The sequence below is a fragment of the Sinohyriopsis cumingii genome, chromosome 16, assembly GCF_028554795.1.
Source record: "Sinohyriopsis cumingii isolate HCF-2022 chromosome 16, ASM2855479v2, whole genome shotgun sequence".
NCBI classification, from domain to species: domain Eukaryota; kingdom Metazoa; phylum Mollusca; class Bivalvia; order Unionida; family Unionidae; genus Sinohyriopsis; species Sinohyriopsis cumingii.
The window spans coordinates 36,946,548-36,964,780 of NC_142976.1; the positions used below are offsets into that span (position 1 = coordinate 36,946,548).

The 18,233-nt window shown below is 35.4% G+C and overlaps 1 protein-coding gene across 4 annotated transcripts in view; it reads left to right on the plus strand.

Annotated features, from left to right (window-relative positions):
* Positions 1 to 18,233, plus strand: part of LOC149780217 (uncharacterized) — a 112,645-nt gene that overhangs the window by 29,642 nt on the left and 64,770 nt on the right. For 2 of the 4 annotated variants that reach the window (XM_089936976.1, XM_089936977.1), the window contains 2 exons: positions 13,852 to 13,936; positions 17,585 to 17,755. In XM_089936976.1, coding sequence (XP_089793102.1) covers positions 13,852 to 13,936; positions 17,585 to 17,755 — 256 coding nt within the window. The remainder of the gene's footprint in view (positions 1 to 13,851; positions 13,937 to 17,584; positions 17,756 to 18,233) is intronic. The other 2 variants (XM_089936974.1, XM_089936975.1) reach the window with 1 other exon arrangement.

The window sequence follows — 18,233 nt, forward strand, 5'->3', positions numbered from 1 at the left end:
CAAAAGTATTAGATGTCGGTAATAACATTGTTATTGGAGCACAAATTACTAGCTGTCATTAATAACAAGGTTATTACAACACAGTTACCAGCTGTCAGTAATAACATTTTATTAGAACACAACATGTTTATGTTATTAGAACACATAATTATTGACTGTCAATAATAACATGTTTATGTTATTAGAACACACAATTATTGGCTGTTAATAATAACATGTTTATGTTATTAGAACACAATTATTGGCTGTCAGTAATAACATGTTCATGTTATTAGAACACATAATTATTGGCTGTCAGTAATAACATGTTTATGTTATTAGAACACAATTATTAGCTGTTAATAATAACATGTTATGTTATTAGAACACACAATTATTGGCTGTCAGTAATACCATGTTTATGTTATTAGAACACACAAGTATTGGCTCTCAATAATAACATGTTCATGTTATTAGAACACACAATTATTGGCTGTCAATAATAACATGTTCATGTTATTAGAACACAATTATTGGCTGTCAGTTATAACATGTTTATGTTATTAGAACACAAAATTATTGGCTGTCAGTTATAACATGTTTATGTTATTAGAACACAGAATCATTGGCTGTCAGTTATAACATGTTTATGTTATTAGAACACACAAGTATTGGCTGTCAATAATAACATGTTCATGTTATTAAAACACACAATTATTGGCTGTCAATAATAACATGTTCATGTTATTAGAACACAATTATTGGCTGTCAGTTATAACATGTTTATGTTATTAGAACACAAAATTATTGGCTGTCAATAATAACATCATTTATATGATGATGGGAGGAAGTGTGTGCATGGATGATAAATAAAAATTTCAAGGTGGATTTCTATTTGGGTATGGATTATTAGATAAATACCAGTAATTTAAATAATGATGATAAAATCTTATTAGGAAAGTATAGAAGGAGAAAAAAGAAATAAATATTTTGATTTCTGTGATAAACTTTTGGACTGCATCAAGATATATCAAGGAATTTTCCATGTTTATGGCAAGGGATTTCCCATAGTGTTGATATGTTTATAGCAAGGGATTTGTTTAGTGACATGTTCAAACCCAGGTATTTTCCACGTTGATATGTAACAAAGGATTTCTCATTGTACATACTAAGGGATTTCCTGTAGTGGTGTTATGTTTATATCAAAGGATTTCCCATAGTGATATGTTATAACAAGGGATTTCTCAATGATGATTTATTGTTTATAGCAAAGGATTTCCTATAGCAGTGGTATGTTTATATCAAGGGATTTCACATAGTGATGATATATTTATAGGACAGGATTTCTTATAGTGACAATATGTTGTTTCTAGAGGTTAAATCTTCTACAGTACCCTTTCTAACAACAATATATTTTTGGGAAATTTAAAAAAAACGTGCTAAGCAGTTTTTACTACACCAAAGGAAAATCCACATTTAGCGAGCTACATTCTAGTCACAGGTCTGGTATGTAGAATTTCTACAGTTGTCTCACCTTTGTAATAATAGAATGGAGTCTTTCTTTGGACTCCCTGTTTAAGCAAATACATTGGTTCCATGCATCAAAGATGGCTTTGCAGAGGGATGGCCTCACATGGGGAGGAAAATGATCAAAAGGTATGCTGGTCCAGGTTGATAGGAGATACCATCTCATGAGAAGGACCTTTCAAGAGGGGACCACATGATGTATTACTGAATTTCCACACATGTGGCAGTATATTGTATTTATTTGAATTCTTTCAATATTTCCTTAATGTAAATAATATAGGACTGTATTACTTTATAATCCCATTGTACACTTAGTCAGATACTTTAGATAGGGGATGGTAAATGTTTGGGTCAGTCGATAATCACTCAGAGGACGAAGATAAACAATGCAAAACACTTAATGTTTCATTTATTGACATATAACACTATTAATGCACACACTGACACATTCCCATGAACACTACCTCTCGTGATGATAATAAAATGTGAAATGAAGTAATAATAGAAACTGATTCAAGTCTTGTTATTCAGGACTTTTAATTGTAATTTTAATTGTACAGTTGTATACATTATATTAGGAACTCACCAAAATTATTTTTCCCACGTATATCAATCTGATCAGAATATCACTCCACAGTTTGTCTCAATAAATTTACAGTTTATCATTCATTTTATATATATATATATATATATATATATATATATATATATATATATATATATATATATATATATATATATATATATATATATTTATTCTTCACAAAATAAGGCCACAATTGAACGTTATTCACTGTTCCAGAATTCGATGCTAATTTTATCTTGATTTCCTGCTCATTTTTCGAATTTCCCATTCACCGGCTTGGTGGGGCCCTTATGGAGATGCACACTCTAACACTTCTAATTTACTCTGCTGAGCGAGGTATGTGGGGTCACATATTCACCCCCCCCCCCCCCCCACTTCAAATACACCCTTCACTGGCCAAAATGCTTTGTGAGGGCTATGGGCTCACAAACCCCTTCCTGCCTGCCTGCCTTCTCCACTTCTCTGACAAGCAGCATTCTAGTTCCAAAACACTGGAACACAAGCTTTTCCTTAAAATCACAATGTCAATATGGGTTTGTGAGTAACACCAATGTTCAATATGTTTTGCCAAAAATGTTAATTTGATGGTTTGGTGTGGCACATAGTGTATGTAACCTGCCAAAGTGGATAGCTCCATATAGCAGATACCTGTTCAGAATGGAAATGGGGGGGGGGGCACCACTGAAATTCCTTGTATAAATGTCCTTAATAATAGTGGATGCTTGTCTGATATGGACAGCAGACAGTGTTTAGGCTAACAAAGTTTAGTATAATGGACACAATGATCTAAACGAATGGGCATACACAAAAACAAAATGGTGACTGAAGAACTTGTGAATGAACAGTTTGTGAGTTTGGGTGACCACATCTTGCTTAATTTTAGTATAATGTTAAAATAATGTTGTTTAAAATCCATGCAGATCAATGTACAGCATATAATACAGAGTGAAGAAAGTATATTTCTAAACATCAGTATTGCACAAGCATATTATTAATTCCCCCTGGTTCAGGTTAATCAACATTAAAAAGCCAGTGTTCTTTTGATGTTATTTCAGTCTTACATATAAAAAAGCAGATTTATAAATTACGACAATTTTAAAGTTGGATATCACTCAGAATTCTAAATCACTGTTGAGGACAGTACCAGGTGTTGGATCAAATACTGTCATGCCAATCTTTGATCATTACCTGAGACTAACTGGTTCTTTTGTGTATTTTTTAAATTGAATTCATTTGTTGTTGACCAGGATGAAAAATCTTGCTGCGTGTTAGTTCATGAATGCAATTCTTGTTTAATTTTTATCTTTATGCGCATTTCATTATTTTGATTTCACTATTACTGAATTCTGATATTTTAAATGCTTGATTTTCAGTCTTATTGAAGACAATAGTGCATTAAAATTTTTTCAGAATTCTTTTATCTCTGAGATCTTTAGAAGGCTTGTGTGGCTTCCATTATGGCAGGGTACTCAACTTTAAATGGGTTTTAGTCTACAAATCCTTACTTACACGGGTTGGCTCCTGATTATCTTAGAAGTTATTTAAAATATTTAATTAATAAATGCTGAATTTGTATATTTTAAAAATATTTCTAAGAATATTCTTTCAAATAATCTAAAACTGGCAAAAGTAATTTCTATGCGTCAAAAGGGGGTTCTGTTATGAATACCTATAGACCAATATCAGTTTTATCATTTTTTTTAATGATATTAGAAAGATGTATTTGTAATGAACTTCCTGAAATTTTCCAGTCTACTGAATTTCAGACAATAAGGATTTATGTGTAGGATATTCATGCATCATTACACTTACTGGTATGGTGGATGATTGGTTAAAAGCATTAAATCAAGGTCATCTGGTAGATACGGTATTTTTTGACCTCGCAAAGGTTTTGACCTTATTAATCACAAATTCCTGATTGAAAAACTCAGAATATGTAAAGTTAACCATGAAAGTTTAATTTGCTTTTAATTTTGTCTTGAAGGCAGAAAACAGAATGTTCTGTTTTAATTACAGTCTCAGGTGTGAAACTTGTCAAGTCAGGTGTTACATAAGGATTAATTCTTGAACCATTACTCTTTCTGTGGTGGCATACGTCATTGGGCCATCACTAACATTCTGAAGGATAACTACATTATCTAATGATGGAGTTTTCAGCACAGAGCTTGGCACTAGCATACATCAAGACACCAAGTAAAAACAACTGCTGTGAGATCTGTACAGTGAATTCAGAATCCAAAGGAAGTGGAGTCAAACTAAAATCTGAGAAAATAAAATTTCCAAATAATACAGAATGGAGTAGATTTAGAATACACTGTAGTCTGCAAATGAAAAAGTAGATAGCATCAATATCTTGGGCTGGAAAATGCAAGTTCAATAAGGTCACCAAACAAGTAAACTCACTACTCTGTCTTTTGAACAGGATCAAGTCTTATCTTTCTCAAGAACAGAAAAATATATTCTACAATGCTTGTATCATGTCACAATTAGAATATTGGGGTAATAGCATTGCAAAAAAGCAGGATAGACTCATCATCTTGTTGAAAACCCCAGGTGGTTTTCATTTCAACAGAGTACTCAAACTTCAAAGGGGCCCCGAGTGGCCAAGTGGTCTAAAGCGCTCTCCGTTATGGATCACTGTCATCTCACCTCTGTCTACGTGGGTTCGACTCTCGGGTATGTGAGAAAGCTTGCCAGTAGCTTCTCGTGGGTGGGTGGTTCTTTCTGGGGTTCTTCCTCCACCGTTAATACTGGCTGCCATGTATAGCCTATCATGTGCTGAAAAATGGTGTTAAACCCTACAACAACAACAACAACAAACTTCAAAACCTTGTTGAAAACCCCGGGTGGTTTCCATTTCAGCAGAGTACTCAATTTCAAAACCTTGTTGAAAACCCCAGGTGGCTTTCATTCTGGCAGAGTACTCAACTTCAAAACCATGAACCCCTGGTGGCTTCCATTTCAGCAGAGTACTTAACTTCAAAACCTTGTTGAATACCCCAGGTGGCTTTCATTTTGGCAGAGTACTCAACTTCAAAACCTTGAACCCCTGGTGGCTTCCATTTCAGCAGAGTACTCAACTTCAAAACCTTGTTGAATACCCCAGGTGGCTTTCATTTTGGCAGAGTACTCAACTTCAAAACCTTCTTGAAAACCCTATTTTGCTTCCATTTCAGTAGAGTACTCAACTTCAAAACCTTGTTGAAAGCCCCAGGTGGCTTTCATTTTGTCAGAGTACTCAACTTCAAACCTTCTTGAAAACCCCATTTTGCTTCCATTTCAGCAGAGTACTCAACTTCAAAACCTTCTTGAAAACCCCAGGTGGCTTTCATTTTGGCAGAGTACTCAACTTCAAAACCTTGAACCCCTCATGACTTCCATTTCAGCAGAGTACTCAACTTCAAAACCTTGTTGAAAACTCCTGGGTGGTGTCCACTTTGGCAGAGTACTCTTCTTCAAGCAATTTGTGTATTATACTATTCCAGAAAGATTCATCATATCTGATTCTAAGAATTACACAGTCTACAGACCTTGACATTCAAACCATTGATGTAACTAAATATTTTGGAATGCTCAGCTTTATTTGGATGAACAAAAATGTAGTGCCTGGTACATTGTTTTCAGTAAAAATGATAACATGGAAAAGATCACTGATCGCTGTTATGCTGGTTCGATTTGTCTGAAAGTTAGCTGGTAGCTATTTTTAGGAACTGATGTCACTGTGTGTAACGTATGAGAGATATAAAGTACAAGTGTCATTTATTCACCTTGAATTACCTTGTACAGGTCCACAAGCATTCTTTATATGAATATTATACAATGTACTGTATGCCTTGTAGATCATGTAAAATTGCAGCATATATGGTAATTAGTCTAAAATTGCAATACATATACCTAGTAAATTAGTGTAAAATTTTTGTTGTTTAAAGACACACAAATATATAATTTGTTCATCATATACATGTCATTGTACTGGGCATTTGGTTTGTTGACCAGATGAGCTTCTTATTGAATAATAGCATTATTATTATTATTACATGTATTATTATTATTATTATTATTATTATTATTATTATTATTATTATTATTATTACATGTATTATTATTATTATCATTACATGTATTATTATTATTACATGTATTATTATTATTATTATATGTATTATTATTATTATTACATGTATTATTATTATTATTATTATCATTACATGTATTATTATTATTATTATTATTACATGTATTATTATTATTATTACATGTATTATTATTATTATTATTACATGTATTATTATTATTATTACATGTATTATTATTATTATTACATGTATTATTATTATTATCATTACATGTATTATAATTATTATTATTACATGTATTATTATTATTATTATTATTATTATTATTATTATTATTATTACATGTATTATTATTATTATTATTATTATTAACTGGTTTATTATTGGTAAGTATGGCATGCACACATATGTATTAATAGATTAATTATTATTCTAGGTTATTAATTATTCTACAAAGCAAAGGAAAACAGGTTTCTTGGACATAGAATTAAAGTTTTTATACTTGTACTCAAACCTTATAATCACATATACTGGGATTCATTGGTAGATATCTATAAAGTTTTTGAGCTATAATTGGTCAAGGTTTTCTTAGCAAAATTGCCAGAATAAGCTGATAATAAAACCCCGGCTTATCAGAGAGAGTTACCTTATATGTTTACTTATAAGGAACATCTACAAACACTACAGACACAGACCCAGATCTGCTGTTACATAATATGCCAGGACTTAGCAACAGAACAATCTATTTTGGCCTAGATCTGCTGGCACATTTTGCACTGGCAGATCTGGGTCTGTGTTGTTTTTTCAGTCATATGTACATGATTCTTTATAGTACTGTAATTCTCCTATGAAAAGCCCATGATTGATGATAGTCCTATCCACAGCTTTCACAAAATGTTGAAAAATTTCACTTTTAAAAAGCCTTTTCCTGTGATAAGCCCATTTTATCATTCATCAGATTATGCTGAAGTTCATCATGAGAGAAATTCTGTATTATAGCATGTGTACAGTAATCAATGCTCATCTGTCATGTTATTTAGTTCCCTTCATCAATGGACAGAATAATAAATGTGTAATATACAATCATTATGAATTATTTATAAAGGTGCATGGCAATATTAGGTGTGATTAATTTACACAGACTGTAAAGAAGGATAAGATCTATAGTAAATAATGAATGCAGCCATAGAACTTGAGTTGTGTCTTTTTCAGGCCAAACTTCCAAATAATCATTAAGAGAAAATCAAACTAACCTATTATGAAGTGTGTGAATGGAAATTTTACAAGCAATTTCCTCTTGAATGACTAACAAGTATGATTACCATTGATTTTCTCTCACATTGGTGTGAATAACAATCGCATTTATAGTGTTCTATTTCATTTGTAAATGAGATAATAGAAATGGTCTAGGTTATAATACATTGTCCCTCTCTATAAATTCCCTCATTATAGTGACTCCTCTTATATAATGATGGTGTGGTCTTGGATCCTATTTAACTATGTTATATAAGGCTGGTATAGTCTTGTATTCCATTAAACTGGTCTTCTATAATGCTGGTATGGTTTGGGATTGTATTCCATTAAACTGGTCTTCTGTAATGCTGGTATGGTTTGGGATTTGATTAAATTGGTCTTATGTAATGCTGGTATGGTCTTGGATTCCATTACATTAGTCTTATATAATTCTGTTATGGTCTTGGATTCCATTAAATGGTCGTATATAATGCTTGTATCATCTTGGATTCCATTACACTAGTCTTATATAATGCTGGTATGGTCTTGGATTCCATTAACTATTCTTAAATAATGCTTGTATCATCTTGGATTCCATTACACTAGTCTTATATAATTCTGTTATGGTCTTGGATTCCATTAACTGGTCTTACATAATACTTGTATCATCTTGGATTCCATTACACTAGTCTTATATAATGCTGGTATGATCTTGGATTCCATTAACTGGTCTTACATAATGCTTGTATCATCTTGGATTCTATTACACTAGTCTTATGTAATTCTGGTATGATCTTGGATTCCATTAACTGGTCTTACATAATGCTTGTATCATCTTGGATTCCATTACACTAGTCTTATATAATTCTGGTATGGTCTTGGATTCCATTAACTGGTCTTACATAATGCTTGTATCATCTTGGATTCCATTACACTAGTCTTATGTAATTCTGTTATGGTCTTGGATTCCATTAACTGGTCTTAAATAATGCTTGTATCATCTTGGATTCTATTACACTAGTCTTATGTAATTCTGGTATGATCTTGGATTCCATTAACTGGTCTTACATAATGCTTGTATCATCTTGGATTCCATTACACTAGTCTTATATAATTCTGGTATGGTCTTGGATTCCATTAACTGGTCTTAAATAATGCTTGTATCATCTTGGATTCCATTTAATTGATCTTATATAATGCAGGTATGGTCTTTGATCCCATTTAACTGGTCGTGTTTCATAGCTTCTTGATAATTTATAATGCTGGTATGGCTTGGATTCTATTAAATTGGTCATGTTGATTTTGTTAGTTAATTTATTTGGCTTTAATTTACTTCTTGGCCCATGAGAATCAATAATAATGTAATTTCAAAATATTTGTATTGTCTTTTTGAAATATCCCTCAATATAACACTCTCTCTCTCAGCTTGTTGTGATGTCAGGGTGTCATTTTATGCCCCTTTGTCTCCCTAAAATGATCAAGGTAAGGGTATTTGTTAAATTTATAGAGACACTGGCAGTTTGGGGTGGGAAAATGTCATCTTGGCTTGCTCAACATGCATCACGTTATCACTTTCATGAACAGTGCATGAAGCTGTATTAAGGGAGATGTGATTAATTTATTTCATTGACTGAAATCATGAGATTTAGGGCATATAAACTTTGCATTTGAAGATGTGTAACTGTTTTGGTGGCTTTATAAATTTAAGTTTGAATGGCAACACATCTGTGGAACAGGCAGTATGCTGGACTATATCTATGGAACACGCAGTATTGGTTATTTGCAACAGTGAAACTAGGAGTCAAAGGCGTAGGACAGGAACAGGGAGAAGAAGATCCAGAAAAGGGTTGGTGCCAGCACACGGCTCTGCTTCATGCTGCTATTGATGGGGAAGGAGTCTGAGGAGGATCCATCATACAGGACTGTTCCCTTCATATCGGCATGGAAAGAGGTTATCATGCTGCAGAGTTTTGGGGGGCAGCCATGATCTTCCTGAGAAGTTCAAATAGGCCCTTCCTGCTGACCAGGTCAAAGGTCTTGGTGTGGTCAATGAACATCATATTAAAGTGGCTGACCTTGCTCTCTGCTATTCTCTTGGAGTTGACAGAGGGAGAAGATCATGTCTGTTGTTGACCTGCCTACTCTGAAGCTGCACTGGGCTTCTGGATACACATGGTCCACCTGCAGCTGTAGCCTGTTGAGGATGCAGGCATACACTTTGCCAATGATGCTCAGGAGCAAGATCATTCTGGAATTGTTACAGTCACTGCGTCACCCTTGTTTTTCTAAAGGGTCGCAATGGTGGTGTTGCACATGTCTTGGGGGACTGCTCCTTCCTCCCAGCAGAGGCAGAGTAGCTAATGCAGCAACTGAAGCAATGTTGGTTTCACACGTTTGATAGCTTCTGATGGGATGCTGTCACTACCAGGTGCTTTGTTGTTTAGGAGGTAGTCAATGGCTTTGCTGAGCTCCTCTAATGTGGGCACTTTGTTGAGCTCCTCCATGGTGGGCAGCTTCTGTATACTGCTAAGGACCGCATCAGTGACTGATGCTTCTTGGAAGTAGAGCTCTGAGTAGTACTCCACCCTTCTGGCCATCTGTTGCTCACAGCCTGTGATCCTCTCTCCCATCAGTGATTTCAGGGGGGGCAACCCCATTTGCTGTAGGGCCTAGGGGCATCTTCATGCCACTGTACATGCCTTGATTGTTTCCAGATTCAGTGCTGTGCTGGATTCCTTCACACGGTTGCTGCCAGTACTAGTTTGCACACTGTCTGACGATGTATTGGGTGGTGCTCTGGGCACTTCTGAGGGTAGCAAACATCCATTCATTGGGGCATTTTTTGTAAGCTATGAAGGTTTTTCATTTGTCCTCAATTATTGGTTCCTCGATTATTGGTTCCATCTTTGAAAGGTGTGCGTTGAACCAGCCCTGACTAGGCCATTCCTTCTTGCCAAACATGGACATGGCTGTGCTGTAGATGGCACCTTTCATGGCATTCCACTTGGCTGTGGCATTGTGGTCTGGCATACTCCTCCACCCTGGAGGGGACCGACATCAGTGCAGTGTTGATGCGATGGCAACTTTTTGGTTTGGAGCGGTGTAGTGTGTGTGGCTGTAGGTGCACCCTGCTGCTCATGAGGGCATGGTCGGAGTTGCAGTCTACACTGTGGTAGGTTCTGGTGGAGAGGACGCTGTTAAGGGCAGAGCACCTAGTGATGACCAAGTTGAGCTGGTGCCAGCAATGAGACCTGGGGTGTTTCCATGACACTTTATGTTGTGGCTTACATTTGAAGATGGTGTTTGGTAATGCATAGGTCATGGTAGGTGTGCTGCTCCAGCAGTCTTTGACCATTTTCATTGGTCTTTCCAGTGCCATGATGTCCAAGGCCTGTGAGCCTTGACTCCTGATCTGCACCTACTCTGGCATTAGAGTTGCAGAGGAGGAATAGTGGCTTGTCTTTAGGGCATCCTTTGATCTGATTGTCCAGCTGCCCATAGAACTGATCCTTTTGGTGAAGACTTGAGGGTGGGGGCATAGACACTGAGGATGTTGACAGGACCTGCTGCAGTGGCAAGGCAGATGGACAAGAGATGTGAAGACATGAGGTGGGGGCGTAGACACTGAGGATGTTGAAAGGACCTGCTGAAATGGCAAGGTAGATGGACAAGAGATGCTCAGTGCATCCTGAAAGAGGCTCAACCGAGATCAGAAGGGTATTTTTGATGGCGAAGTCTACTCTGTGCTGGCGGGGCTCCTCATGTTCTCGACCCTTCCAGAAGAATGTGTAGTTTTCCTCTCTGAGGGAGCCATTGGAGGTGAGCCTGGTTTCCTGGAGGGCAGCTATGCTGACATTTAGTTTGGTAAGCTCTCTGTCGATGATGGCCATCTTCCTGGTGTCATCCACCTCCCTGAGGTCGTTATAGATGCCTGTGCACATGGTGTGCATGTTCCAGCTTGCACATTGAAGAGCTGGAATCTTCTTTGATGATTTCTTGTTTCTTTTGTCTGGCGCAGAGTTTACATCTTCTTGTCATGCTGAGCAACACACTGAGTTCCAGGCATCCACTGGAGCAAGCAGACATTGATGTGCCAGCACCTTACTGACCGGGGGCTGCCCAGCTTGAGGCAGGTGGTAGTCTGCCAGTGGGACATTATGATCCATCCCACCGTTGAAGCTAACCCATGGTGCCCCTTCCCTACGTCAATCGGGTGGAATTTATAACCTGTAATCTGCCAGCTTCTGTGTTGTTTCCTCACTCAGGGGCGAGACTGGAGTGGCCTCTTCAAGGCGCAAGCCTGGGCATGGAGTATGGCAATCTTGGCATCAGGATCCCCCTCTTGTCCATGCTGGTGGTGTCCCAAGGAATGCTGAGCATGACATTTGACACCGAGCCTAACAAGGCTAACGAGCTCCATCTGGCCAGGTTTAGAGTTTTCCTTCTCTTAGATTGGCAACCTGCCAAGGCTAATGAGCCCTGTCTGCCCACCCACTTATACTGCTGGGTACTCAATCATGCCACACAGCAGGGTGGGTGTGTGTGTGTGTATGTGTGTGTGTGTGTGTGTGTGTGTGTGTACCAGCCCAAACTCTTTTTAAATCTACTAATTCCTTTTTCATGGGCACAAAGCCTAAAAAGATAATTAGACAAATGAAAGTATAGCAAAACAAAAATTTGAGCACTATGCAAAGTCTACATTGTGTTTGCTTTAGATAAGTACAGTTGAATACAAAATAAAGGCCAGTTGAAGTTGAGTGTTGTTACTTTTTAGTGATAGCAAGGCTAGAATGGATAACAAGTGACCCCAGTCCTCTACTTGAGCAGGTCAGCAATGAAATATTCGCAGTGTCTACAAAATTTTCTTTTCAATATTTCCATCCTTGGTATGTTTGATGAGCTGACTGTTTGTTAAAACTTGCAAGAAGTTAAGCTTGAAAGCAATATTGCATCATCGAGTTGGTAGTATATAATAGCACAATAAACATTTTATTTAAATAAATTTATAAATGCGAGGGTTTTTTGACATTTTTGCATAAAAATGATAGTTAAGACCATGTGTTTGAGAAAGCAAATAAATGGTAGGAAAATGTGATTTTGGTAACCTGTAAGTTTACCTACGCCTTTCCAAATGGCTGTTTGGATTACTCCCAATTTAAGCCACTGGTTTTGATTGTATTTAATTTCAGCATTTCTCCAGCATATTGGGAGATGAATTCCTTCTTGTGATCACATTGCAAAGTTTATTTTCATACATATCATCAGTGTTAATGTAGAGTTTTGTTGAGAAAGGCATATATGATGATATGAAAAGAGAAAAGGGTTTAATTTATTCATGTATTTTAACAAAAACTGCATAGTCCCAGACCTGCTGTAACATATTGTGCCAACAAATCTAATTTTATACAGTTTGTTAGGCCACATCAATAGAATAAAAAACATAGACCTTGATCTGTCATCACATAATGTGCCAGCAGATCTGTATCTATATTGTTTGCAGTTGAACCTGTCCTTTATGCAGCCATGTTCTTGTCTTTCGATTAAATATTCCTTGTTTTGGTTAATGCTAGCTGGAACTCTTTTTAAATAAAGATAAAAATAGTTTATTTCCTCAGATTTAAAAAAAATAAATATATTTTTTATAAACTGCAAATATCTAAGCTGCTCTTAAAGCCAAACCGAACTAGCCTGTTTCCAGGTTTGTGCAGATTGTAAATGTAACAGCCTCATATATCCTAGTGTTCACATATTGGAACTAAGTGGGTGTCTCCAGATTTGTACATGTTGGAAATGTAACAACCTCATATATCCAGGTGTTCACATATTGGAACTAAGTGGGTGTCTCCAGATTTGTACATGTTGGAAATGTAACAACCTCATATATCCAGGTGTTCACATATTGGAACTAAGTGTCTGTCTCCAGATTTGCACATGTGTTTGGAAATGTAACAAACTCATATATCCAAATATCCAAATATTGGAACTAAATGGGTGTCTAAAGGCAGTTCACAAAATGAAATCTATGGTACTAAGTAAAATATTAGTGAGATATAATTTTCTCTTTAGTACAGTTAATTTTGGGATCACATGTACAGTTTGTTGTCTTGCCTGCTTTAACAAATGATGAGGAAACATGTATGGTCTTTTTGGCTGTAGCATAATTGTCATCCTGTTAGCATGCTTTGTTAACATTTAGTGTTCAGGTTTCTCATAAATCAGAACTATGTTTCATCATGCACAGCAGGTGAGACAGTGTTCAGGATAACCATTTTAATTTTCTAAAATTGGCTCATTCCATTGGTCGATCTGATTTCAGTCATATCATTTTAGTGTTTCTGTACAAGAACTGATTTCACCTTTGTTCATTAAGATTACACAAAATCGATTTTCATAATGAAAAGAAGTTATGAATTTTGATGTAATGATTTTTTGATTGTTTTATGTTCACAGACAAAATGCCAATGCCAATGCTACCTCACAAAGTGCTGGGTCCAAGACCACCCTCCAAAATCTTGCCACTCTAGCTGAGAAACAGGTGAGCTAGCAGTAGTGTTGTATGCAGCTGTTAATATGCCTTTTTTTAAGTCTTGGTATCTAAGCTGCAAGATTATTTGCTCATTTTACGCTTATTTTATTGTGTGAGGCAGAATGATTGCATGTAACTTTTACTGGATATGGGTTTGAGGTAGAATGGTTCCATGTAACCTTTTTTCCATGCTATACCATTTTCTATTCATGAAAAGAAGATGATATTGTGAAAAAATGCCAGAAAAGAATATTCATCTGGACATACATTTAATGTTACATGGTTGATTTTTGTGCTTGATAACATAATTCAGTCCATTGATCCATATTGCACACCCAGACTGAGAACTGTTTTGCTGTTTTCAGTGACATATGATTCTGAAGGGCATTTCTGCGCACCTGAGGTTTCAATCACCAAAACTGAAGCAAAACATATACCGAATTCAACCGATTGATGAAAATAAAATACCGCAATGCTTACCATTTGAAAAGAGGCAATTGTCACAAGAATAATCTGTTCAAAATAATATTAATTTTGGACACACAGGATACCACCCCCGTGTTTTCATAACTCTTGATATGTCGGCCAATTCTGTGCACTGTCTTGAAAAGATGTAATGTTTATCCATCGGGCTTTAGAAATTAAATACTTTACTTTGGACTGTCTCTGTCAGCAGTTCAGTAGAGTAATTAGATCATGTTTATAGCTAGTTCTACAAAATTCAATGTAAAAATGCCAATAAATGGCAAGCGATATTAAGCCAACTAAACCAATCTTGTAAAAAAATTGGTAAAGTTCAACATTTTTAATAAAAACAAGCTATTATGTGGAAGAGAAACAACAATGAATAGGGTGTAATTTGTTTACAATGTCTTGTTTATGGGGAAACATTACGAAAAAATTTTGAAATAGACTATACGTCGGGAAATTTTGTGAGAATCCCATTCTAGCGGCAAGCTGATGTGTTGGGTAGCAGACATTTTTGTACATGTGGAACAACATCTTGCAAAATTGGAAACTAATGTTAAGATGCAGAATTTTTTTAAGGTGTATGTTTCTCTCTTTTATATAAAGTATTTATTTGTATGATTCTAACAGATACATAGTAAATAGGATTTTCTGGGTTACAGGTTCAAGAAGGTCATGGAGTGGGTCTTGATGTTGACATTTAGAAATCAGATTTTCATATGCATTTCGAGTCAGAATGTGGGATATTTTGGTACACTTTATGAATATCACTTTCCTTAATTAAAGTATGATCATTCTTTGCTGATACAAAATTAATTATTCACAAAAAAATAACACGTGATCCAATGTTTGCAGAAATGATGTGTCATTGCGCAAAATTACCCGATGCAGAATTGGCTGACGTGGTGGTATGTGTGTCAGTATTGTTAGATGGACCAAATCATAATTTATAAATCCCAGTTTATGTTAACTTGAAATTGAATGGTATATAACTGAAAATATTTTGAAAGTTTAAAAGAGATATTTGTAATAAATGCAAAACTGCATTCATGTTTTGTTCAGAGTTGTGGCAGAAACTTGTATATGGTGAATAAAAACATATCGGCACAATGACCTCAGCATATCTTTATGCAGTACCATACTTGGTCTTTCTGGCAACTCAGAATGAAACACATATTTAGTTTTGTGCATTTGTCTAATAGAGATCAAACTATATTTTTACCTGTGTCAAGTCTCTTCTAACTGCAACAGCCATAGCCTCAGATTGGCAGTCACTTAATGGATTGGCAGATCAGGGTCCACACTCTTCATTCTTCTTGGAGTAAAATGCTAACAGGATAGACCCTGATATGCTGGTGTATCATATTCTTAAAGCCAAATGCAAACAGAATAGACCCTGACATGCTGATATATATATATATATATATATATATATATATATATATATATATATATATATATATATATATATATATATATAATTTTTACTGGTTGAAGAGCAGATAGGCTTATGTGATGGTCCTGCACCTGTAGTCTCTCTTTTGTATGTAAATCCATCACCTGTAGTCTCTATTTTGTATGTACATTCATCATCTGTAGTCTCTCTTTTGTATGTACATTCATCACCTGCAGTCTCTCTTTTGCATGTACATTCATCACCTGTAGTCTCTCATTTGTATGTACATTCATCATCTGTAGTCTCTCTTTTGTATGTAAATCCATCATCTGTAGTCTCTCTTTTGTATGTACATCCATCATCTGTAGTCTCTCTTTTGTATGTAAATCCATCCTCTGTAGTCTCTCTTTTGTATGTAAATCCATCCTCTGTAGTCTCTCTTTTGTATGTACATCCATCATGTGTAGTCTCTCTTTTGAATGTACATCCATCATCTGTAGTCTCTCTTCTTTTGAATGTACATCCATCCTCTGTAGTCTCTCTTTTGTATGTAAATCCATCCTCTGTAGTCTCTCTTTTGTATGTACATTCATCACCTGTAGTCTCTCTTTTGTATGTAAATCCATCATCTGTAGTCTCTCTTTTGTATGTAAATCCATCCTCTGTAGTCTCTCTTATGTATGTACATCCATCACCTGCAGTCTTTCATTTGTATGTACATGCATCATCTGTAGTCTCTCTTTTGTATGTAAATCCATCATCCATAGTCTCTCTTTTGTATCTACATCCATCATCTGTAGTCTCTCTTTTGTATGTACATGCATCACCTGTAGTCTCTCTTTTGTATGTACATCCATCATCTTTAGTCTCTCTTTTGTATGTACATTTGTCACCTGTAGTCTCTCTTTTGAATGTACATCCATCCTCTGTAGTCTCTCTTTTGTATGTACATCCATCCTCTGTAGTCTCTCTCTTGTATGTAAATCCATCCTCTGTAGTCTCTCTTTTGTATGTAGATCCATCATCTGTAGTCTCTCTTTTGTAAGTAAATCCATCATCTGTAGTCTTTCTTTTGTATGTACATGCATCATCTATAGTCTCTTTTGTATGTACATTCATCACCTGTAGTCTCTCTTTTGTATGTACATTCATCACCTGTAGTCTCTCTTTTGTATGTACATTCATCACCTGTAGTCTCTCTTTTGTATGTAAATCCATCCTCTGTAGTCTCTCTTTTGTATGTAAATTGTCATCCACCTATACAGCACTGTAATATATTTATTTGAATTCATGTCATTGTCATCTACATTTACAGCACTGTAATATATTTATTTGAATTCATGCCATTGTCATCCACCTATACAGCACTGTAATATATTTATTTGAATTTATTTTATGTTAATAAATGTGTTTCCTCTTTCATTTTTATACCTAATAGCTGGGTAGCAATAATCATTCAAGAACTGCAGTTGTTCTAAAAATGGCATGGCAACTTGTATCAACAGCTGTCCAAATTTTCCCAAACAGGAGGATCACAGAATATTTATTTGTTCATTGTTAATCATTCATTTCATCAGTTCATATATATTCTAACACAGTAGGAATTATCTTGAATCATTTATTTTGCTTTAATTTTTGTTTGTTAAAAGACTTGATTTTTTATTAGCTATCTTATAATAATTTCTTAGTCCTTTTCTGTATACATTCAGAAAGAATTGTTTCTTTTTCAGCCTGAAACAAAATTCTGTTTTGTTTTTTCTGCTTTTAATTTTTTTTTCACTCTCTAATCTCAGAGATTGCAGACAGTGAGAAAAGTTACCAATACCCTCAGTCTTAGTACAGAATCTCAGGGCACAAATGATTTGCTTACTGCAAATGAGCCACCTATCCAGGGTTGTGCTATCAGAAAATCCTCCAATTTTGCAGTTACGGGTCCCTCTAACTTGACAAGAAGTCGTACAGATGTAAGGCAAGCCATTGTAAAAATGACAATTGGCCCTAACCATTTTCTGCTTAATATTAAAACGAGTTAAGCTAGAGTTTGTCATTTGTATAGTAATATACATGTCACATGTTTGTTGTACATAATGCAGTTGTCAAAAAGAGGTGAGCGTAATTTTCTCTCATATTATAAAATTTTCTGAGATCTCATTAATAAGGACATTGAGGTAATAATAAAAATGTAAAAGAGACATTTTTTTATTTTATGCAACAAAATGTGTAACTGTGATTTTATCAAATTCTTTCAAAGAATATCAATCTGATAATTACAAAATTTGATGTGATAATACTTCTACCTCATGCTTGCTTGCAGAATTGGAGAAGAAAAAAGAGAATTCTTGGCAAACCCTAGATTAACTCCATTTGCTGAATGATTACTTTGTACTCCTGACACAGCAAATGCTTAGTCCATCACCTTAAAGCAAGTAGTCATAGTTAGTG